This window comes from Carcharhinus amblyrhynchos, chromosome 20, assembly GCF_965287045.1.
Source record: "Carcharhinus amblyrhynchos chromosome 20, sCarAmb.v2.hapA, whole genome shotgun sequence".
Classification (NCBI taxonomy): domain Eukaryota; kingdom Metazoa; phylum Chordata; class Chondrichthyes; order Carcharhiniformes; family Carcharhinidae; genus Carcharhinus; species Carcharhinus amblyrhynchos.
The window spans coordinates 28538929-28564425 of record NC_137343.1 but is presented as its reverse complement, the minus strand read 5'-3'; the positions used below and the strand labels follow the sequence as shown (position 1 = coordinate 28564425).

The 25497-nt window shown below is 40.8% G+C and overlaps 2 protein-coding genes across 3 annotated transcripts in view; one reads left to right on the top strand and one right to left on the bottom strand.

Annotated features, from left to right (window-relative positions):
- The window catches only part of ccdc62 (coiled-coil domain containing 62), a 53715-nt gene extending 50211 nt beyond the window's left edge, over window positions 1–3504 (bottom strand). For both annotated transcript variants that reach the window (XM_080208350.1, XM_080208351.1), the window contains exon 1: window positions 3407–3504. In XM_080208350.1, the coding sequence (XP_080064476.1) occupies window positions 3407–3430 (24 nt within the window). In that variant the 5' untranslated portion in view covers window positions 3431–3504. The remainder of the gene's footprint in view (window positions 1–3406) is intronic.
- Window positions 3505–3953: 449 nt separating this feature from the next.
- denr (density-regulated protein) lies at window positions 3954–22551 on the top strand. Its single transcript, XM_080208348.1, has 8 exons — window positions 3954–4077; window positions 9892–9997; window positions 11467–11486; window positions 14655–14739; window positions 16650–16727; window positions 18378–18494; window positions 18805–18944; window positions 22275–22551. The coding sequence occupies exons 2-8, from the start codon at window positions 9901–9903 to the stop codon at window positions 22317–22319; spliced, it is 582 nt and encodes a 193-aa protein (XP_080064474.1). The 5' UTR covers window positions 3954–4077; window positions 9892–9900; the 3' UTR covers window positions 22320–22551.
- The last annotated feature ends 2946 nt before the right edge of the window (window positions 22552–25497 follow it).

Sequence of the window (25497 nt, the reverse complement as noted above, 5' to 3'; positions counted from 1 at the left end):
CCAACATTTGACAAAACAGTTACAGATCAAACTGAAACACCAGTTTCAGTGTGCAAAAATATAGGCCGGAAGTTTACCATCTCACCCACCACAGGAATTGGAGCAGGAGGGGGGGCGGGACAGGGGCAGACCATGGACAGGTCCATTGATCTCGGGCAAGATTTTATGGTTTCAGGACAAGCAAGGCCATAAAGTCCCACCCATATTGTCCATGAACAATAAAGATAATTAATACACACTCACCATTGTACACAGGTTGAATGCTGTGGAATTTAGAAGTAAATTCCCAGAAGTGGAAAACTGAGCAGATTTATCCAATAAATTTTCCTCAAAGCATGCAATATAGTTTGAACAGCAGCGAAAAGTTTACTTGACCGGACGGTACAGGGACATTTTTCAAATAATGATAAAGTGATGTGTTATGACTTCAGTTATGATGCCACAGTAGTACCAGCCAGCCAATCGGCTCACAGTTATCATGCTGGGCCCAGGCTGCTATTCAACAGCAACCAATCACCACTAACATTTCTGACTGACTTAACTACCAATACCATTATTTCAAATTCTGAAGCAGTACTACTCATTAAATATCTAACTTGGGGGTCAGCTTATCTGCCCGATATTAGTTCTTAATGTGTCACCACCAGACTGTAGAGTCCAAATTAAATCCCTCATTTGCAAACATCACCTGTGTAATGAAGGGTTTATGAACAATTGAATTTATTCTAATTCTAGCTAATTGTTCCCAGCAAAATGTTCTATTTAAAGCTTTAGCTGAGCAATCAGAACATGAGGAAGCAAAATAATAGTTGCTGTTTTTATATTAAGAGCTACACTTTCAGCCATGCAACAGGACATTCATTTGAACAGCATGAGAAGTTTAACGTACCACACAGTAAATAGTACAGAGGATTTTTTCAGGGAACAGACATTAAAATATTTAGTCAGAATTGAAAAGTACAGTACATATTGGAAAATATATACTGATTTCTATTGATAGCAGTCACAAAAAGCTAAGTGCTGATCTTAGAAGTACATAGATAGGAAACAAAATGTTAAAGACTGATCCAGAATACTGTTTTGAATAACAGAACAATGGGAAACAGATTCAAATGAATGAATGATTATAGGACAGATATTAGGTGCTTCTTTATGTAAACAATGATCAACATTTGGAATGGACTTTCCAGACAGGGTGGTGGAGGTGAGGTGAAACCCTGGAACTGTTTAAGAAAAGATAATGTGCAACAATGGGAAAGTGCAAGTAGATCCTGAAAGGGTGAATTAAGATGGGCCAAGTGGCCTTCCCCCATCCAATAGTGTGTGTTGTTGTGGTCCCTTTCCTGTCTTTAAATACAGTAAAGTGCAGATGGCTGAAGGAATCCATTCAAGAATCATACAATGGTTCCAGCACAGGAGGCAGCCATTCAGTTCATCATGGGCCAGGGGCTCTCTGCAATGGTAATTCAACTAACCCACTCCTCTGTTCTTTTCCCTGAAGCCCTCAATTTTTTTTCTTTAGGTGCTTCCTTTGAAAGCCCTAATCAAATCTACCACATTCAAGAAGGCAATGGCTGCAGGCTCATGGGCCCAGCACCCTCATCTTTCTCTGCCTGTCCCTGGAGTTGTAAGGTCTCTTCCTCTGCAAAGAGAGAAAGCGAGGTGCGAGAAGTGAGGAATGAGAACATTTGTAGAGAGTGACCATGGGACGTAGGTGTGAACATAAGAACATAAGAAATAGGAGCAGGAGTAGGCCATCTAGCCCTTCGAGCCTGCCCCGCCATTCAATAAGATCATGGCTGATCTGTCGTGGCTCAGTTCCACTTTCCCGCCCTCTCCCCATAACCCTTAATCCCCTCTCTTATCAAGAACCCATCAACCCGCTTCTTAAAAATATGTAGCGAGGCAGCCTCCACCACTTCAACGGGCAGAGAATTCCAGAGATTCACCACCCTTTGAGTGAAGAAGTTCCTCCTCAAAGATGACAATAGAATGAAAAAGAGGGTGAGGGAGAATGGGGGCTGTTCAGATGAATATTTAAGGAGATATGTGGAGAAAAAGGAATGTATGGAACTGCAAGGCGTGTTGGTCAGAGGAGTGCTTTGTAAGAGAGAATGCTTGGAAAGTCAAGAATGATGGCTTTCAACGCAAGTAGTATACCACTCACTTCTTCTGATGCAATGAGGTCATTAAGCTTTTCACAATACTGCATCCAGATACTAGGCTCCACACAATAACTGCTCACAGCCTCCACAACCTCCAGCAATACCTGCTTTGAGTGGGTGGGCTCTTCACCTCATCCAGTGAAAATAGTTGATACCTTTAGTTCTCTCTTCTGATTTGTGCCTTGTAGATGGTGTGGACAAGTTTTGGGAATTATATGCCCTCTTTCTCTGTTTCATCTTACTGTCCATCTCACGTCATCCAGAGGCCTCTGACTTTGTTTGTCCCGCCTTCCCCCTCCTGGGAATGAACTGCAAACACTCATATCTGTAAGGACAGTTCTCTTTCTGCTGTAGTTTTGCTCATCAGCCTTCAATTCCAGTTCACATGGGTCAATGAAATTGGCACACCACCAATTAAGCAAAACTACTTGTTTCACTCTAGATTGCTACTTGAACTTTTCCAGTTACATTAAACTTTACGACACAACAACCACTGTGTCCCCCAACCTACAATTGACTCATCTCATTCCTCAGAACCAAATCCACCAATTCCCACTTTTCTTCAATGGAGCAGAAACATACTGATCTAGTCCTTAGACTCACCATTTTTTATAACTACACCACAGAAAACACCCTTTCCAGGTGTATCACAGTTTGATATGGCTCCTGCTCTGACCAAGACCACAAGAAACTACAAAAAGTTGTGAACATAGCCCAGTCCATCACACAAACCAGCCTCCCATCCACTGACTCTATCTATATTTCCCGCTGCCTCGGAAAAGCAGCCAGCGTAATCAACGACTCCATGCACCCCTGACATACTTTCTTCCACCTTCTTCCGTCGGGAAAAAGATACAAAAGTCTGAAGTCACGTACCAACCGACACAAGAACAGCTTCTTCCCTGCTGCTGTCAGACTTTCGAATGGTCCTATCATATATTAAGCTATGACTGTAACACTACATTCTGCACTCTCTCTTTACCTTCTCCCCAATGTACTCTTATGTTTTGTATAGTGCACAAGAAACACTACTTTTCACTGTATACTAATACAAGTGACAATAAGAAATCAAATAAAAAACGCTTCCCCGTCTCTGCCCTTTACACTATTGCTTTGCCAGACTATATTAGGATAATTAAAGGGTCCCATTAAACAATACTGTATATTTCTCATTCTGTATAATTCAATGCAAAGCTTGGCGAGAGATCGGTATTAGTGACAAACCAGAAAAGAACTCGCACCCTACATCGCCGGTTCGGCATCATCGGCCTTTGGCCACTCCGCCTCCTGCGGGCACTAGCCCCCCGGCTCCGGCCGCTCCGCCTCCTGCGGGCACTAGCCCCCCGGCTCCGGCCGCTCCGCCTCCTGCGGGCACTAGCCCCCCGGCTCCGGCCGCTCCTCCGCCTCCTGCGGGCACTAGCCCCCCGGCTCCGGCCGCTCCGCCTCCTGCGGGCACTAGCCCCCCAGCTCCGGCCGCTCCGACTCCTGCGGGCACTAGCCCCCCTGGCTCCAAGCCGCTTCTCCCCCCTGCTTCAGTCTCTCCTCTCTCCGGCCGCCATGATCAAAGCGACGCGGCCACGGAAGGACCTGCCCGCCGGTGCCCGCACCGCAATCGGGTGACAGGAACGCCGCCGGAAATCCCGTCAATAATTCGCCATTGATCTCGAAACCTTAGCCGATGGTAGAGAGCAAGCGGATAAGCAGTGTTGGTTTCAGAGTGTCAGAGATTAGACAGGCACCGGAGTGGGCTGCCTACTCCGTATTTCTCCGAGCGACAACAGTCCGACAGGCCCCCTCCCTCCCTGCGGTGCGCATGCTCGGCGAACTTCATTCAGGCGGCTGGCTTCTCTTGATGACCGAGCTCACTGTGGGCGGTCGATGATTACACTGGAAACTGGTGGCACACCATAAGGTTTGGCGTTTGTGTGGTCTCCTGTGAAGGATTGTTCAGGGGTAATTTCAGAAACTCTGGGGAAATCAAGGTAGTTCGTCGGTGCTAATCAGGCCACAAATTCCTGGAATTATTTTATTTCTCCTCCCTTCACCTGATGTGCTGTTCACTTGAGGTTTTGCTTTGGAGTTTAGTGGCTCTGTGATACCATTCTGTGTGCAGGGGTCAACTTGATATATAGACTAATACGAAATGCTGCAGACACATTTTCAATATTTCTTTTCCCATGTGTAATATTAGTCTTTAACCCATAAGATGAGATGCATCCTGACTTATAGCTATGTCAGCACATCTTGCCCCAGCAGTAAGGCATTTCACTTTGCCACCTTTTGCTAAGTGCAAAGCTGGACAAGATCATACAGAAGTTGAAGATCATGGTTGGAGTTCTGGTATTTGTCCTTGCATCTCCATATGAAATATTAATGATTGTCTCTAACACCCATGTTATACTGGGCTATACAGGAGATCCCATGTTTGACACCCGGTATGTGCTGAACCAGCACATCTCTGGCAGGGGTGGAAGTGAGCCAGAATTCCTACTTCTGATCACAATATAGTGAGCACTGCTGGAAGATTTATGAGTGTGGATGCACTGAGACTGGAAGAGGTTAAATTGGGGACCTGGTCAATTTAGTAAGAAAAAGGCTGAGCTAGGAATTGGGGAAGGCTGATAAATCTCATCTGAAGGCTGGGTCAAGAACTACACAGACTTGCAGGCCAGAGATGTGTCTCAGAGATTCCTGAAGGTGAAATGAAGTTAGTGATAAGGAGTAGAAATCAAACTGGCACCACTATCATATAGATGCCAGGTTATTTGGGAATTCCACTAGACTAGTCACAATGTGTTTTCTGAAGTCTTGCTGCATCTTAACAAGTGGAAAGTAAACAAACACCTATTTAAAAACAATTAGCAGGAAGTGTGATATTAACATGCAAGCAGGTTATACATTATTTTAAAAAATATTTTGAAATATTAGTTTAATATATTGGTTAATTCTTTTTTAACTGGGGAAACAGGTCTAATATTTGGAGTGTGGGCTATCTGTACAGGTAGGAAATAAAGTGTTTGCATTCCTTTAGCAATATATTCATCCTCAAGCTGTCACAGTGGGCTTTACAACCAATTAATTATGTTGTTTAGTCACTTATACAAGCAAACATAACAATCAATTTGCACTCAACACCAATAACTTCACAGAACGTTCACAAACAATGATTGCCCAGATAATCTGTCGACCCTGATGTAGAGAGAAATATCTTGGTTAGGACACTGGGAGAACTCCCCAGATTATCTTCTTTAAATATTACCATGGAATATTTTGCTTGAACTAACTTGTGGAACTTGGGTTTAACATCTTTCAATGCTGCACTCCCTCATTACTTGATCTTTGCCTAGATGATGTGCTGTTTGCATAACAAAACTTAAACCTTTATGACCCTTTGAGGCAAGAATGCTAGCAATTGAGCCAAACCAAACAATCAAATAAATTCATCGAGCCATCTCCCTTTGTACCTTTTATGCTACTGTCCACACTATTTGCTGTGCTGCTATTTTTGCATTGACACACAATTATTTCATTTTCTGATAATGCCTCTATATTATGACCTGTAGTGCATCTTCAAACAAAATAGTTTGCCACTTGTTCTCATATACATAGAATTTTTGGCCATTAGTTTGGACAATAAGCCAACTTTTCACTGTCATGTGTTCAATTCCCACTGCAGAGACTTGAATATAAAATCCATGATAACTGTTCAGTGCAGTACTGATAGATGCTGCATTGTTGAAAGTGTGATCTTACAGGTGAAGCGTGAGACTGAGATTGGCCATTACCACACGTGGAACCACGTATGAAGATTGGCTGCCAGTTTCCTACATTATAACGGTGATAACGCAGTGCTTACTTGGTTGTAAAATACTTTGTGATGCTTTGAGGATGCAACAAATGTTCAATAAATGCACGTCTTTTTATTGAAGTGAGATTTTATTATTGATAACTCACTGTGAACACATCTACTTGGAAAATTAATTGCAAGCAATGCAAACTGTAAGTCTATGATTTTGTTTTGCTAAGTGCATTGATAATCAGAAATCCCTTCAATAAAGATTTTTAGTAGTCTGGCCAATCCAAGGAACACATTTTAATTGATTCCTCAAAGTTAGAACCAAGAAGTCAGGAATGACAAAAAAAAGCCACCCAGCTCCTTCCTCTAGTACATCAACCATTCATTGTCATATCTAATTGCATTTTGAATGCAGTAATGATTTTGTTATTATTTCTCTTATTTTAAGATTTATCGCCATTTAAATAATCTCTTCCCAGTGTCTGTTCTAAATTCACACATCTTGGGACACAGTTCAGCATAGCCAACTCACCTAATTCAAATTGAATCATTTTTATTTCCATCCTATTTTCCTGGTTTTGATGGAATAATTGGTTTGCTTTATACCCTTTAATCATCAAAATCTTTTTTTTTTGTAACAAGAGCTTACGTATTGTATCTTTTAATGTAGAAAAGAACAACCTGAGTTGGACGAATAGCCATAATTGCAATGAATGGCGGAGCAGGCTAGAAGGGCCAAGTGGTTTCTCCAGCTCTGTTGTAAACATCTCTAGATGCTTCACGGGAGTGTTATCAAAGAAGGCCAGAACAGGGCCCACAAAGAGACATTGGACAAAGAAGTGGGAGAATTATCTTAAAGGAGGAAAGAGAAATGAAGAGGTTTAGCAGGAGAAGTCCAGAGTTTGGGGCCTGGACATCTGAAGGCACAACTACCAATGATGAAACAATGAAAAGTGGGGATGCTCAAGAGGCCAGAATTGGAGGAGTGCAAAAACCTCAGTGTTGAAGGGCTAAAGGAGATTAGGGATATACAGATATGTTCTAAGATGCAAATAGGGGAAAAATAGATAAAAGAAAAAGAAGTGTGGATGTTGAATCATAGAATGAGAGTTGATCAAAAGCTTCATTGAAGAGATGAGTTTTGAGAAGTTTGCAGTGGAAATATCAGTAGAGAAGCAACAGGGTTAGGTAGGGAGTTCTAGAAGAGGGCAGAAGCGCCCAGAAACTCACCACCAATGGCTTGGCAAAGGACAGTGGTGGGGTGGGAGGGGTGGACAGAGGGAAAGCAAGCAAAATATAAGGTTGAAGAAGATTACAACGCTGTGGAGGAAGTTATTAAGCAAAGATGTTGGACTCGTAGTGAGCATAAGCCTGTGAGGACAGTGTTTTGAAGTTGAGAGTTTATAGAGGATGGAAATTAAGACACTAGTTAGACTATTCAAGAAATCCAAGTCTAGAAATGATTACAGTGTGGATAAGGGCTTCTCCTACTGATAGGAGAAAGATAATGTCAGAGATACTATTAATGATAGATAAGATGTGGGGTTTGAAACGATGGTTTGGTCTAACTGGATGCCAGCATTCAGCCTTTTTGCTTCAACCTGAGCAGATTTTTAAAGCTGGGTGCCAGTAGTATGTGGAAGTCAATTTTGTCCTTGTAGATTATGTCACTATGTAGGAGCATGGTGAATAGTGAAGACAAGGGAGCCAAGGATGGAATCTTCATGGACTAATTTGAGGGTGCACGACATGTGCTATCTGTACTTGAACAAATGAGAGTGATATCAGGAAAGTCATAGAATCCCTACAATGCAGGAGACCCTTTGGCCCATTAACCCAAATCCCACCCAAGCCTTATTCTTGCAACCCCACATATTTACTCTGTTAATCCCTGTGACACTAGGGTCAATTTAACATGGCCAATCAACCTAACCCACACATCTTTGGACTGTGGGAGAAAACCGGAGCACCCGGAGAAAACCCACACAGACTTAAGGACAGTGACCCAAGGCCAGAATTGAACTCGGGTCCTTGGCGCTGTGAGGCAGCAGTGCTAACCACTGTGCCACCATACTGTGCCATAGAACTGGACAGTGGGAGAAAATTGTCAACTATACCAAACACTGCAGAGAGGATAACAGGGGATAATGCATCACAGCACATGGTCTTTGTAACTTTAACCGGGACAGTCTCAGTGCTGTGAGCAGGGTGGAAGTCCGCATCTTTCCATATTATATACCTGAAATTTATATAACGTTTTTCTCACAGCTCATCACTTTTACTTCGGCACTAATGTCTTTTCTGCATTATTTCTAATGCAAATAGATAATTTTTACAGCGACATGACCAAAGTTGAACTCAGTATTCTCAGTATGATCTGGCTATTTTAGTCTGCCCATATATCCCAGCATTCATTTAGCTTGTGTAGTTGCTTTGCCGTATCATTTGTATGTGATATTTCTGTTGGCACTGCATTCCCAAGTTCTTTATCAAGTCTCTTTGTGCTCGTTCAATTTCAATCTTTGTACGCCCATGTCCTACATTTTCTTTATTGAATAATAATAATAGTCTTTCAAGGTTAAATGTAACCTGTTGTAAAGTAAAAGCAGAAAACGCTGGAAATTCTCAGCCAGCTAGCTGGGACGGCATGGTGGACAGTGATCAGCACGTCTGCCTTACAGCACCAAGACCCGGATTCGATTCCTGGCTTGGGTCACTGTCTGTGTGGAGACTGAACGTGTCTGTGTGGGTTTCCTCCAGGTGCTCTGGTTTCCTCCCAGTCTTCAAAGACATGCTGGTTAGGTGCATTGACCTGAAATGGCACCAGAGTGTGGCAACTATGGGAATTTCACAGTAACTTCATTACAGTGTTGATGTAAACCTACTTGTGACTAATAAATATACTGTACTTTGCAGCATCTTTGGAGAAAGGAGCAGAGTGAACAGTTCAGGTTGATGACCTTTTGTCATTGTGTTGAAATGTTAGCTCTCCACAGATGCTGCCTGATCTGATATTTCCAGCATTTTTTGTTTTAATTTCAGATTCCAAACATCAACAGTATTTTGGTTTGTATTGTGTGTCTGCAAACGAAATTCTTCATCTTTAACATCAGTGTCCCCTTTTATTGTCCCCTTTTTGTTACCCTTTTGCTTTTGGATCCTGTAGTATTTAAGGAATGCTGCAAATGACATACACAGCTGGAAGTTTCCAGAGATCTATCTAAAGGGAGCTATTTTTGAATCCTACATTTTATGAACCTGCCATTAGATTTCCAGTTTTGAAATAGGAATAAGCCTTTCAACTCCTCGAGCCTATCCCACCACTCAGATTACAGCTGATCTATACCTCAACTTCATCTTTTCTCCGTGTCCCTTGATCCCTTATGTATTTGCTTGAGAATTTCAATTGACCAGCATCCACAGCCTTTTGTGGGGGACAATATTTAGTAACTGGAACTGTAATGACTTGAATCAGGCCTTTGAGGTTGGCCTATTGGAGAATGAACTCCCTGATTAAGGATCCAAACAAAACAAAAGAAATCCCTGATTAAGGATCCAATTGATGGGCTCATCAGGGAATCTTTGCTTTTACTTAACCGGGTGTGTCAGTTCCTCTGACACCCCGGAGGTAGACTGCTGACTGATAGCACTCTGTGTACTGCTGTTAGAGTTGTAAATAAAGGGAATTTTCACAGTAACTTCATTGCAGTGTTAATGTAAACCTACTTGTGACTAATAAATAACTTTAAAGGGATTTTGTTGAAGGAACTTACGCATCCGCAGACTTATCATAGGAACATGACACTCTGGAGTCATTGACAAATTACATTTTTGGGGGTCTTCTCTTATTGTATCTTGCACTTAAAAATATATTTGATTAGGACCAAGAAACATTGCTAATCCTGTTATTTACTTGCACCTGGTCTTTAGGTTTATGAGATGGCCACTACTGAAAATGCAGACTTAGAAAACAAAGGAGAAGCAAAACCAATGAGCAATAAGATACAGTGTCCATTAAAAGTACTTTACTGTGGAAGTAAGTTTGCCAGAATTAAATATTTATTCTGCATGCCCTGGAGAACAAATGTAGTTAGAGAAACCTTGTTATTTTGTGCCATAGGTTACTGCAGGATGAAACATTCTAGGTTTCATAAATATTCTCAGCACCTTTAAATAATTACACTTTGGCTCATATGTTACTCTCGTTATTCTTTATATCTGATGTCCTACATAGTTCAGTAGCCTGTCAGCAAACTTCAAGATTGTGAGCTTGTGCCTTAACTTTACCTCTCACTCCATATGCCACAAGGAATACCCTAGGCATCCACCTCCTAGTTAGAAAGAAGACTGTGACTTGATTACGTAGATGGATGAAGATATGAACTAGGCAATCACAAAACTTTGCTGCCCTTCTAGAAGATAGTCCTACATGGCACGTGGCTGAAGATTTCAGTTTGCTGTGGAAGTATTTTTGCCTCTGAATTTAATCAGCTTGTTGGATAGATGTGGAAGTGCAAGTGCATTTCAGAAGGCAGGAGATGAAAATGTGACCTAGTTCCAATTTTCAACTCTTGCTGTCCAGTCATAGAGGTATACAAGACAGGAAAAGGCCCTTCAGCCCATCATGTCTGTGCCAATCAAAGACAATCCACCCAACTATCAATCCCATTTTCCAGCACTTGGCCCATAGTCTCTTATGCCTTAGCAACACTTACTGTAATCACTCATGGCAGGAGTTATGCTAGAGCTTATACGTCACACTATTTTGTCACATTGGACGGAGAAAGATACATAGATCTGGGGAGAGGAGCAAAATGAAAACAATGTTGAATACCTTAAAGACCAACACTTACAGCATAGTTACAGAAATACCAGTTTATCGCCAAATAGAATCAAATACCAGCAGTTAAATTGAACATGATGATGTTATAAGTAGGGAGTTAATGCTTTTATGTAATGTTTAAAAGTACTTAATACCAGCATCTTAGTACTTGAGCCAAAACATGTACACAGTTGACCAGTGAAGTTATATTAACTTGTTAATGATGTGAGTTAGATTATCTGTACACTCATAGTCAAGAAGTTAAAAAAAACCTCAAAATTAACTGTTCTGATCATTAGACACAAGCTCTTGTCACAACTTCACTTTGCACCAGTTTTGGAAATAGAGTTAAAAGCTAACATTATATGAAAATTTAAATATCTAGGAAATTGACTTATTGGTTTGCATGTCCCAACTCTGAATTAAGCCTGAGCTGAGGGGCCTTTTCCCCCTTTTAAACTGCATTTGCTACTGGGTGCTTACAATATTATATAGTTTATTTATTATACGCTGCTCTTTAATCTTTCTTGATCGGTTAATCACTTTAATCGAACATGAGGACCTTTACCTCTTGGTAGTTTACATGTTCTGAAATGTTTTGAGATTAAGGCTTGGCTGAAAATGTACTCATTTTTGTTAATTGTTCTGAATAGTTACAATGGTTTTTTTTCCCCCTTTTCTAGTCTGTTCATTGCCAACAGAGGTGAGTGGAAATAATTCCATCAAAGGTATTGTTACCTTCTGGTTAATTTTTCCCCTTTTTGTATTTCCCTTTTAATTTAACCCATTTCTCTTCTATATTGCTTACCTTCTACATAGACATGTTTGAGCAATTTAAGTGGTGTCTGTACATAGGAATCCATAGTTATGTACTGTACAGCTGGGGGCACGGGGATGGCAGGAGTGAGAAAGGGAAGTAGAAGTACTTCATCCCCATCTTAACGTATTTAATTTTAAAGCAAACATTATTACCTTTTGAGGTATCCAATGCTTAGTGTAATTAACTCTTTACAGAAATTATTTATTTTTCAGTCTTGTGTTCACTAGAAAATCATTCATCTAGTGCCAGCTGCAAGACCCATCAGTGAATAACTCGTTGATTAATAACTCGGCCTTGAACATAGGTCTGAAGGTATCCCTGCCCCACGGATTTGATGTCAGCTGAGTATTACAGTGTACTTGCATTCTGGGAGATTTTGAGACTAGTCTTCAAGAGCAGGGGGGAAAAACACTTATGTGAGTCAGATGTTATATATATATATATATTTAACAGCTTCATGCTGTGTGTAGAGAACTTGAGAAACTGAGTCCTGGCAGAAGAAAGAAAATTGCCCTGTATTTCAAATATTTCTATTTTTGTTTGTCAAGATTTTACTTCAGTGAAGCACCAATACATGAAAAAGCACAAATAATTTATTAATTTTACGTTAACATGCTGTAAATGTCCCCTGACTTTAGAAATTCACACGTGATCAGTTTATTCAAGCTACTTGGTGAAGCATAAGATGAGTGTCTTAAAAGGGCAAGTTACAGGATGATGGATTATCCATTCATTACTTTATTTGTGTGGCTGTGCTAGTTTTGAATCCCACTATTTATGTCGCTCCATTCCGTGATTATCTAGATGATTTCTAGAATATAGGTTTAAAAATATCTCTATAGGAAGTCAGAAGTAAGAACCTTCTGACCAAAAAGCCAATAGGTTTGCGCCACAGATTCAGGGAACAGCATTGACACAATGCAGAAACAAACGGTCAAAGAGGCAACTGTTTCTGGACAGAAGGAATTGATGAATGTGGTAAGAGGGGGAGTTTATCTTGATCTCTTAAAAGGGCCAGGTTTGTCAGGTTTTCACTGTCCTTAGTAACAAAATCATTTTTTATACATATTAAATTTCTTTGGTTTTAGATAAAACCATTCATTAGCTATAGGTTCATATGTACATTGTTTTCACTTGGGGACAAAATTTGTCTGGCTCTCAAATCCTCAATCATCCAGAGTCCTTGACTTCCTTTGTTTTGTTTTTACCGTTCTGTTTAGTTGTGCATTTGGTTAGGACAGGTTTATGCATTCATATAGCAAACATTAATTTGTAGCTATTGTATTTTCTGACTATATTTTCATTTATTTACAGCATATTGTTAGAAAGTTCATTTACTTTGCATAGTTTATTTTTTCTGAGCACTTCTTCAAATAGTTATCTCACCCCTGCCACTAGAGGTCAGCAGTATGCCTTTTTGAATCTTGCATCATTGGGTAATGAGCAAGTGATGTGGGATCTCAACAACTTAGAACATGGCAACCTCCACTCTACTGAATCTGAGATGGCAGATACTTGTTTTAAGACATGGGTCTGAATTTTCAATATGCACGGCAGGGAACACATCCTCACCAACAGTAACTCCGATGCCATATTACACTCTGATTTTTGCCCCACACTCGGGAGGAAGTACCACCTGTGAGAGCTGCCAGCCAATCACATTCGCTGGTAGCTGTCCAGTACCTCCAGATACAGTGCTGCAGTGGCTGGAAGAGACACTGCGGGGAGCTGCCTGGCACTAAGTCCTAGGGACCAGAGGACAAGGTAAACGCCAGAGATCCAAGGGCGAGAAGATAGGGAACACCTGGGGGTGCCATCGTGATTTCAGACAGTAGGCCAGAGTGAGTCCAGAGGTCACCGAGCCATAATGGGAGGCCCCTCCCTGGTGTGAGTTCCAACTATTTTTATTTATGCATCATCACCCCAACCCCAAGTTGTCATCTGCCTACCAACCTAAAGAATGAGGTTGTGCAGGTAATGATAATCTGGGGCCTTGACACTGAGGCCCTAAACTCTGACATCCAGACAGTGGTGTAGTGGTATTGTCACCTGAGTAGTAATCCAGAAACTCAGGGTAACACTATGAGGACCTGGATTCAAATCCCACCTTAGCAGATGGTGAAAAGTCTAATAATGACCATGAAACCGTTGTTGATTGTCACAAAAACCCATTCGGTTCGCTAAGGAAATCTGCTGTCCTTAGCTGGCCTGGTTTACATGTGACTCCAGATCCATAGCAACATGGTTGACTCCTAAATGCTGCGTGAAGATCCTACCAAGCCGTTCAGTTCAAGGGCAATTATGGATTCGCAATAAATGTTGGCCCAGCCAGCCATGACCACATCCCAGGCATCAGCTGCTGTTCTGTTTCTTTTTATATCACAGCTTCTGACTTGGTTTAATGGAAATTCACCAGCAGCTCTCTGGGCTGGATGAGGCACTGCAGGGAGCTACCTGGTATCACGTCCTGGGAACCAGAGAACAGCCCCTTAAGACAAGTAACAAATATTCCAAAGAGTCCTCTACAAAACTAAATATAACCAAAAATGAAAATAAATTGAGCTTAAATGGTACTCTAGTATTAGGTCTATGCACACTTGAACTAAACTGCTGATGGGGCAGCACAGTGATTAGCATTGCTCCCTCACAGCGCCAGGGACCTGGGTTCGATTCTTGGCTTGGGTCACTGTCTGTGTGGAGTTTGCATGTTTTCCCTGTGTCTGCATGGGTTTCCTCCCACATTCTGAAAGATTGCTGGTTAGGTGCATTGGCCCAAAGAAGCGCCAGACTGTGACAACTAGGGGAGTTTCACAATAACTTTATGGTATTAGCCCAAAGCCCTCATTTGTTACATACTTGAGTATTGGCATAATTTGCCACTCTGGTTTTCATGAAGAATTGTTGCATCCATTGCATTTTCCTAGAGTCATATGACATTTAGTTTAATGTACATTATTCTAATGACAGACAGAAGGAAAGACTCTCTGAAAGGGGAACATTCATAACTCAGTTATGTTCTTTGAATTATTTCATACATGTGCTTTCTTACAGTATTGTGAATACATGCCCCAGTACACCAAGTGCAGACAATGGCTGGAAAAAAATTGCCCAGAAGAATTTGCAAAACTCAGTATAGGTAACAACAATGTAACATTTCTTATAATATTTTTTGGTCCATTGGAGCAATGCTTTAGGATGTAATTGTCTAGTCTCCTGGGAAGATGTGTAATCAGATTTATGCTGTAATTTGTACCAGGGTATCATTTCTCACCTTCTCATTAATGGTGCATTTGATGCGCAGCGTATCTGTTAATAGTGTTCATATTACAGCACTACATTTTCTTGCAGTTTTAATACGTCTCGCCCTGACCTTAACTACCTCCACAATTATGTGTTGCTCCAACTTTTCTTTCAAAAAAAGTACATGATGTAAATGATTAATTATTATATTGAGTGAAATGACAAGTATAAAATTGTGAATTTCAACAGAGGATGTATGGATAATGTATGGAGAACATTACACCTCTGGTACAAAACAACCATCTGAAACCTGGTATTAACTGTTCAGAAAATAGCTGATTATTTTTTCAAGAGTGGGAAATATTACACAAGATAGGAGCTCTGCTGGTGCATGTTTTGTAGCTACAATGTATATTGCACAAACCTTTATCTTGATTTAATTGTCTTATTTGATCTTAATCATAATTTGGATCAGTATTAGTGCCTCAAATTATGTGCACGTGTATTGAATGTTGATCACAGATCACCCACATAGATTACGTAGAAATTGGAGCATGCACACAGGATGTTTCCCAACCAGTTCATGCATCTTGCAGAAACATCCTTTCCATATTGTAAAACTCAACTCGCTTTCCTTTATTCTTTCATGAGACATTTGCGTCATTAAACAAGGCCAGTATTTGTTGCCCATCTCTAATTGTCCTTGAACTGAATGGCTTGTAAGGCTATTTCAGAGGATAGTTAAGTGTCAATGGTGTAACCATCTCTGAATTTCCCATTGTCAACATCATTGGGGTTGTCATTAAACAGAAACTCAACTGGACTCACCACATAAACACAGTGGCTACAAGAGCAGGTCAGAGGCTTGGAATAATGCAGTGAGTAACTCACCTCCTGACTCCCCAAAGCCTATCCACCAACTACAAGTCACAAGTCAGGATGTGATGGAATACTCCCCACTTGCCTGGATGGGTGTAGCTCCAACAATACTTAAGAAGCTTGACACCATCCAGGACAAAGCAGCTGCTTGATTGGCACCATATCTACAAACATTCAATCCCTCCACCACTGACGCTCAGTAGCACAAGTGTGTACTGTCTACAAGATGCACTGCAGCAATTCACCAAAGATCCTTAGACAGCACCATCCAAATCCACAACCACTTCCATCTAGAAGGACAAGGGCAGCAGATAAATGACAACACCACCAGCTCCAAGTTCCCCTCCAAGCCACTCACCATCCTGACTTGGAAATATATCATTGTTCCTTCGCAGTCACTAGGTCAAAATTCTGGAATTCCCTTCCTAATAGCATTGTGGGCCACCCACAGCACGTGGACTGCAGCGATTCAAGAAGGCAGCTCACCGCCACCTTCTCAAGGGGCAACTAGGGATGGGCAACAAACACTGGCCAGCCAGCAAAGCTTATGTTCCACGAATGAATAAAAAAAACTACAGCAGATACATCTTCCTCATTCTCATTCAGTGTTCTGGCTTCCATTTCTGGTACAGTAACTTTTGGAAGAGTCTACTTTGAAGCTTTAACTACAACAGTTGCTCTTCCCAATCTTCTGAAAGATTGTTTCTACTTCCACTTAGATGAAAATAATAATTTGATGTTTGTTTTATTTACAGCTGATTGCATGAGCAGCCTTGGCCAATTAAATCATGCCCCAAGGTGTAGGACCGACAGTCAGGAGCTATACATGAAATTATTTTTATTTTGTATCTGCTTCCTGGTTAGCTGCTGTTTCTACATTTTCAATGGAAATTCAACAGTGACTTTAATCTTTTTTTTAAAAAACAGATCAATGCCCACAGCAAGATGCGGGAGGGGGGGAGCCACCAGCAGGAGAGGAAGAAGAAAAGAAGAAACAAAGACGAGGTTACTGTGTCTTTTTATTAAATTCTCATAATTTTAAGAACAGCTTGATTTCTGGGAACAGACTAACACTCCACCATCCTCCTCAGCTACAAAAATGCACTTGCATTACAAGCATATCTGCAAGTCTGAATTAACTAAGTACTTATCTCATTATCTTGGATTTTTGCAAAGTTTGTGACATTTAAGTAAGTGAGTAAGAGTCGTGTATCTGGAGCTGGGCATTTTAAAACTGGTAACATGCTTCCACATATAGAAAGTCACTTCCCTGAACTTGTTAGTAATTTAAAACATTTACTGAATTTAATTGCCAACCTCTACCCAGAAATATTTAGATTTTAAAAAAATTCTTCCATGTGTAGAGATTAACCAACACATTCCTTAAGGTACCCTTTCATCCTATTAAACCTTCTTTGCATTTCCAGAATGCTGTTCTCAGTTTCTACTCCCTGCGATCCAGACTCTGTTTTTCATTTTTGCCACTTTAGTAACACTGATCTAACTGAAAAAGTCACATTTTCAGAGAAGCCCTGGGAACTTTAGTGACCCAAACACCATTCACTAACTGGTGCAATTAGTAACTAGCTGATAGTTTCCAAATTGAACATATTTGTCAAGCGAACATAAATGTGAGAACTACCAATTTCTGCAGCTGCCTTGGTTTCCTGTTGAATACGACTGCTAGTGTGTTAACTCTTTGAAGATTGCACCAATGTTTCTGCAGGGCAAAACTCCAAAAGAGAACAATTTTGAACCAAAATGTTCCACACATTTATTTCATACTCCTTATCATTTTTCCCCTGAAGTTGTTGACTCAATGAGATGTGTTTCCAAAGATAGGCTGTCTCCAGTAAATTACCAAAGTGACCATTATTCATATGGGAACCTAAATAGTGAATGTTGACTATTTGGATGCAAGGCCAGGCATTAAGGTAAACTCGATCCTGCCGTCACCTAACAACCAAACTTTAAGCATTTCCATAGGATGATAATCAGAACTGGAGAATCTGCACTGATTTCACTCCCCCATTCCAAGGCACCGAGACCATTGTAGCTCCACAACCTGAGTTCCGATCTGCAAACTTACTGCAAACACTGAATTGATCCTGACTTTCCAGGTCTTGTACGAACTCACTCTCCATTGGAAGGACTCATTGAAGTATATGAAAGGCTTTCAAGCAAGCTCTGTATCAAATACCTATTCTTAGGCTATCAACTTGAGATAAATGGAAGCCCCAGCAACAAGTCTATAGATATTTCTCTTTGTAACACATTTGAGACCACATGGCAACAGTTGCACGATAATTTATTTTCCACAGTATTACGTTTGTGTTATACTCCTGTTTAACATATGGTGCAGGATTTTTCGGCTTCACTCACCCCAAAACCAGGAAATCCTGTCCAAGGTCGAAATGTACACAATGTGATTCACCCATGAAAGTCATGACAAGATATATAACTTTTTAAATGTGAAATGAAGATGTTGAACGTAATTTGACAAATGTTTGATCATCTGAGGAACATGTTTAAGACTTTCTTTGTATGCTAGTTAAATTACTATGCGTGACCTATACATGTAAAACAAGAATAGCCCCTGGAATTGTCTTCTACTTTGGCCAACATGTTCTAAATAAATGTTAATTTTCTTTTTAGGTGGCAGAGGTATAATTAAACAAAAAAAGAAGACAGCACCGCAAAAGGTTACAATAGCCAAAATTCCAAGAGCAAAGAAGAAATATGTAACAAGAGTATGTGGCCTTGCAACTTTTGGCAAGTATTTACTGTTACTTTATTTTAGTGTCATATTATTTTTTTCTTACATTGTGGAGAACATGAAAAATTTGAAATAACATATTCCATGGGTAGAATTCTTTTCTAGTTACTAGTTTGTTTTTCCCCAATTCATAGCCGTTGAATGCAGTAACTTGTGAAAAATTAATATGGAGAGCACAAGCTGACTCAGAGCTGAATTAACTGCTCATATAAAATGGATACTCTTCATTCATGGCCATATTGTTTTACACGTGGAATACGGATTTGGTTGGTATTGATGATGATAGATCTCTTTCTGTTCTAACAGAGATAGAGCTCAAAGAAGCACAGAGATTCTTTGCTCAGAAGTTCTCCTGTGGAGCATCAGTTACAGGAGAAGATGAAATCACAATTCAAGGTGATGTTACAGATGATATAATGGATGTTATTCAAGAGAAATGGCCAGAGGTGAGACTATATACCTTCCCCAGCCTATGTCTTTTGACTATTTTAATTTAATGCCTGCAATAGCACAATCTGAACGTATGAAGTGGAGAAGAATTTCTTAGCATATGTTACTTAGGAACAATTTAGAAGATTATCTCTGCAAGATTTTTTTGCTTGTTTTTCCAAATGACTCTAAGCAAGGGTGAGGTATCTAAATGGATACAAAATTGGCTTCTTGACAGAAGCCAGAGAATGGTTGTGGAGAGTTGTTTTTCAAACTGGAGGCCTGTGACCAGCGGTGTGCCTCAGGGAACAATGCTGGGCCCACTGTCATTTATATTAATGATTGGAATGAGAATATAGGAGTCTTGGTTGGTAAGTTTGCAGATGACACCAAGATTAGTGGCATAGTGGACAGTGAAGAAGGTTATCTCCAATTGCAACGGGATCTTGATCAATTGGGCCGATGGGCTAACGAATGGCAGATGGAGTTTTAATTTAGACAAATGCAAGGTGATGCATTTTGGTAGATTGAACCAGGGCAGGACTTAGTTAATAGTAGGGCATTGGAGAGAGTTACAGAACAAAGGGATCTAGGGCTACATATTCATACTCCTTGAAAGTGGAGTCACAGATGGACGGAGTGGTGAAGAAGGCATTTGGCATGCTTGGTTTCTTCGGTCAGACATTGAATACAGGAGTAGGGATGTCTTGTTAAAGTTGTACAAGACATTAGTAAGGCCACACTTGGAATACTGTAAGCAATTCTGGTCACCCTGTTTTAGAAAGGATATTATTAAAATAGAAAGAGTGCAGAGAAGATTTACTAGATGCTATGGGACTTCCACCCTTGAAAAAGGTCAGTACACTGCTTTTGGTGCATACTAAGTAATTGCTAATTATTTACTGAAAATGTATTGATTTTTATCTGTACAAATTATTGAATTTGTTTTTCCAAGTTAAGAGGTTGTAGCTCCGGGAAAGAAAGACTGAAAGACGTGAAATAGACTTAAATAATTGACCCAAGAAGGCCAATCAAGTATACGTTGTGTCCTGAAAATGATATATTCACTATATAAAAGCAAAATACTGCAGATGCTGAAAATCTGAAATAAAAACTGGAATACTCAGTTGTAGCAGCATCTGTGAAGAGAAAAAGTGGACTGAATTTTCTTGGATATTGGCAAAGTGGACGGGAAAAGCAGCGTTGCAGCTGCTGACAACGACGGCGACTTTCTCAGCCGTAACATGCCAGAATTAGTCTGAAAAAAATGAAGGGGCACTTCCCACGGCGCCAGACACTTCCCACCAACCATGTAGTTCGCCCCAAAGATAAAGGCGCATTTTTAAAGGCTGCCCTAGTGCGCAGTAGTTCTGTTGGAACCCTCCAGCATTGCCCAGGCAGTACCAGGGACAGTGCCCATGTGTGACCCTCTTCCTCCTGAATGATGCACTCACCTGAGCTGCTCTAGGTGGTGCACACCTCAGGAGATTAGTCAGGTTTCACACCGTTCTGCCCTTCCGCTGACGTGAATGGACTTTCCTAACATGGGGAGATTGATTCAGGTGTAGTGGCCAGATAATGTATTCAAGTAATGTTCCCAATGTTGAAAGCCAGGAAATGCTCTGTCACAGACGGAGGAAGAGATCAATCGTGTCACACAATCTGGTATGAAACCCTATTTGGGCTGCTCACTAGATATTCTGCTCCTTTTGCTGACCTAGCCTAAAGAAGATGGAAGCAGAAAATCCCAACCACAGAGTTAACATTTCAGGTCTGTGACCTTTCACCAAAACGGAAAAGTTAGCTAAGAGAAATTAACCATTCTCGATGGCAATTAGGGATGGGCAATAAATACTTGCTTATCCGATAATGTTCACAGCCTGTGAAAAGTAACATTTTTAAAAACTGCTGAGTATTTTCAGCATTTCTTATTTAACTCTACTAGCTATCCTTCAGCAGTAGAAGTATGTTGAAAAGCAAAGTACTGTGGATGCTCAAATTCTGTAGGAGACTGAGATTGGGAGAATGAAATAGTTGCCTCAAGGAGCAGGGTGAAAGAAAGTGTAATCAAGGGAGCTGTTTACTATTAGACTTGTAATAGTTATTAATTAACAATCAGTCTACAGAAGTGGAGGAATAGAGGAGAATAGTAGGAGATGGGCTCTCTAAAGCTGAGAGCATATTGGAAATTGGAAGCAAGGTTGATGAATTTGTTCAGGCTTTGGTGAGAGTTAGAAGCTGCACTGATTAGTCATCAATGTACTGGGACAAAAATTGAGGAAGGGGATCCTGAAAGATGGGAATAGATAATATTTCACATATCCCATGAAAAGGCAGGCATGGCTGAGGGCCATATGGGTTTTAATGGACTTATTTGGACGAATTAAGAGCAGTCAAAGAAGAAATTGCTTGATGTAGAAACAAGTTCAGCCAAGTGGTAATGGATGGGGACTGGTTCAAGGGAGCAGCACAAGGACTACAGGCTACCCTGGTGGAGGCTGAAGATGTAGAAAGACATCATGGGAAAAGCAAATGCAGAGCAGTGCTGTTTGTGGTCTTGAGAAGGAGATAGAAGCAAGATGTTAGGGTTGGGGGACTATGAGGTTAGAAGCTTTGTGAGCTGGGGTATGAGGAGGTGACATCTCTTGCCATAGGAGATGACGGTCTGAGAAATGATGGCTTCATGTTTGATGGTGGGGCTGTGGTGCAAGAGGAAGGAGGAGAAGAATTAGTGTTCAAGTTGAGGTCTGTTCATCAAACAACCACAGCACGTACTTATTAGCAATTTAAAGTACAACGTCATGCTTGAACCTGAGAGAGCAAAGTGCTGCTAGTTGAGAGAGACAGGTTAGACTGAGTGAGGAGAGTAGAAAAATAGAGATGGTCTATGTCACGTGGGCAGTTCCCAGTGAAAAAATCAAGTGTGGCTGAGAGGTTGGAGCAAAGTGTCCAGATGGAACAAAATTCTGAAGAAACGAGAAAGAACAAGGTTTAGAGAGGATCTTGGTCAAAGACGTGGGCACAGGCAAAACTCAGCATCATACCCAGTTAAAATTCATTGTAAGGGATGAAGCTTATGTTTTATTACAACAAGAGAGCACCACAGAAAACCTGCAGGTGTAAGGATTGAAAGTGATTTTGTTGTCTTGGTTCATCAAATTTGCTATCAGTCATAATAACTCTCATCAATTGAATTAATAGCAGTGGCTAAAAATACCTGATAACACGAAAGCTTGCAGAACATTTTTTGTTGGTTGTATGGCTTCCCTATATGAAGCAAAACTGACTATAGAGCTGTTATTTAATCAATATCTTTGTACCTTAAATAGCTGCAATTATTCTTGCAGGTGGATGATGACTCCATTGAAGATCTCGGAGAAGTGAAGAAGTGAACTAGTAGACTGCACTTTTATTGTTCAATTCAACTGGCAAAATAAACCTGGCCAAACAATAAAAAGGCTTTTTATTACAGACACCCTCTCTAGTGAAACATCCTCAATGGATTTGAGGCTATTTTCTTGTACTTTGGTTGCCAAAGCTCCTGTGAAATTTCTGGATTATGTTTTAAGAAAAAACATTGTGTGCACTAAAGAGATCCCTAGTTTAATAAAATATCTGTTCTGATCTCTTGTGGATCATTATATTTGTGATTTGTTTTCACCTGAGTTTTTATATTCAACACATTGTGGATCTGCCACACCTACCAGACAATAGAAGGATGTGAATTTAAGGTTTATTAAAGTTTATTTGTCAATGTCACAAGTGGGCTTACGTTAACACTGCAATGAAATTACTATGAAAATCCCCTAGTCACCACACTCCGGTGCCTTTCGGGTACACTGAGGGAGAATTTAGCGTGGCCAATGCACCTGTTTTGGACTGTGGGAGGAAATCGGAGCACCCGGAGGAAACCCACGCAGAAACGGAGAACGTGCATATTCTGCACAACAGTCACCCAAGCTGGGAATGAAACCCGGATCCCTGGCACTGTGAGGTAGCAGTGCTAACCACTGTGCTACCCATTTTGTACATATCTTCAATTGTTATATGGATGGCATTAACCCTTTCAGTAGAATTATTGTACTGTGGGAATTTTAATTGATTTTTCACTGAGAACCATTTATGAAAGAGTGAACTGGTAGTGGGAAATGCTTGAGGAAGGCCAATCAAATGCATTAACCCACAAAGAATAATCTTAAACTGTTAGCCAAGGTGCTAAAGATTGATATTATGGTAAAGGCAAAAATTGGCCAGTTTCTGTCACACCAGTCAGTAGGGGTTATGGCATTTCTGGAAGAAGGAATATATTTCACACCAGAAGCAATGGCACAGAAGCCACAAAGAACCATCAATTTCTGACGGTCTGATATGCATTCTGCTCTCCTAAGAGGCCTCTTGATGGGGTTTTGTCACAAATGCTTCAGTCTCCTCTGGTGTTTTGGTCCTAGCACAATGCTGCCCATTCTTTTCAGCTGTCACATATTTTTGATTATTTCCCTTTGAGCAAAGCCTGCAAAGTCCAGGGTTTTCTGTAACCTGAAAAGCAGTATTGCCTATTTTGAGTGGTTGATGGTTTGCATGGCCAGAATAACAATGAAATGGCCTGGCTGGATGTGGCTGCTGCTTGCTGTGATGGTGAGACCTACGTTATTGCCCCTGGTCCGTGGTCATCATGCCATAGCCAGGACTGCTGCAGTTGTCCCCAAGACTGAATAATGATTGTAGTTATTGAAGTAACAGTCAAGCAGGGGGTTCTGGACTGGTGGAGGAGTGAAGTCTTAGAAAACCGGGTGGAGTTGTGCTGACTGCTGACACGTGGAGCCAGGTGCACCTGCTTCATCCACTTGGTGATGAACCTGCCAATCTCTAGCCAGTGCCAACCCATCATCATACATAATATATATAATCCCTACAGTGCAGAAGGAGGCTGTTTGGCCCACTGTGTCGGCACCGACTGCAATCTCACCCTATTCCCACAACCCTACGTACTTACCCTGTTAATCCCCTTGAAACTAAGGGCCAATTTAGCATAGCCAATCAACCTAACCCGCACATCATAGCTGCCTCTTTCCCTGCCTCGAAAGGTAATTGGCTCCACTGTTCCCTCTGGCAGGTCCTTAAAATATTATGACAGCCAAGTCTCTGATGTAACTTGGCAAAACTAACAAATTCCCCCTGAATGATGTTGATGGTATTGGAGAGTGGATTTCATAGATGTTTCACTGTTCTGTAAGGATAGGCATGGGTAGATTATTAAATAAATTATCCAGTTGAATAATATGAAACTAAAGAGGTTCTCAGGTAAAATCACATATAGGCTTTTAAAACACAGGCATTTGATCATAGCAGGAAGGCGTGTGAGAGAAGTATAATTACAAGCCCAGTGCAATTAAGATTCATTACACAAAAGAAACAGAAATGCTGGAAACTGTCAGCAGGTCAGCCAGTATCTGTGGAGAGAGATGAAAAGACCTTTCATCAGAATGTTTTTCACTAAGTTCCTCTGGTTTGTGTAGGAAAGGATGGCTGGGGAAAAACAAGGATAAATGCTGACAGGGAATGAGACTCCTTGCTCTTGTCCAGCAATCTAAGTGTCACAAAAACACCCAACACTGGACTTTCTTCATCCGTCATCTTAATCATATCTTAGAAAAATACCATCAAATTAATAAATACAATGAAATGTTCTCCACCTGCCAGGATGAGTGCAGCTCCAACAGCACTCCAGAAGCTCAACATGATCAACAACAAAACAACCCATTTAATTGCATTCTATTGACCACCTTTTAACGATTCACTCCCGTTAAAAAGGAAGTCCTTCCGAACCATAATGGGCTCAAGCAGTAATTTGAAGGTTTTTATTTTTTATTCATTTAAAGTCAGCATTTATTGCCCGCCGCTATTGTGCTGAAATGGTGGTGAGCTGCCTTTTGAACCATCAAAGTCTATGTGGTGTAGGCACACCCACTGTGCTGAAAGGAAGAGAATTCCAGGATGTTGACCTAGTAATATATTTCTGAGTCAGCGCAATGAGTGACTTGGAGGGGCACTTGCAGGTGGTGGTGTGCTCCTATGTATTCGCTGCCCTTGCCCTTCGAGACGGTAGCAATTGTAGGTTTGGAAGGTGCTGCCGAAAGAATCTTGGTGAGTGGCTGCAGTGTATCTTTTAGATGGTAAACACTGCTACCATTGTACATCAGTGGTAGAGAGAATGCAAACATTAAAGGGGCAAATAAATGCACTTCAGTCATAGAATAATGCATTAAATAGTATGATCGTTAACATTGTCCCCTTTTATTATGGGAAGTGGAAAGGAGATCCATTAGTAATATATTAAAATACGTACAACATTGCTCAAAGATATTATAGATTTTGTTGGTAGTGTGTTGGTAGTTTCACTCAGCAAATCAAGTCGCTGTGTGTACAGGCTATCCATTTTGTAGTCTGGAGCTATGAATAGTGATGGTAAGGACTCAAACATTCTTTCCATCACATCACTGGCCAAAAAAATCTCACTGTTCACTTGCATTGAGGAATTTTGCAGGTCAACACTCAACCTGATTGGCTGCA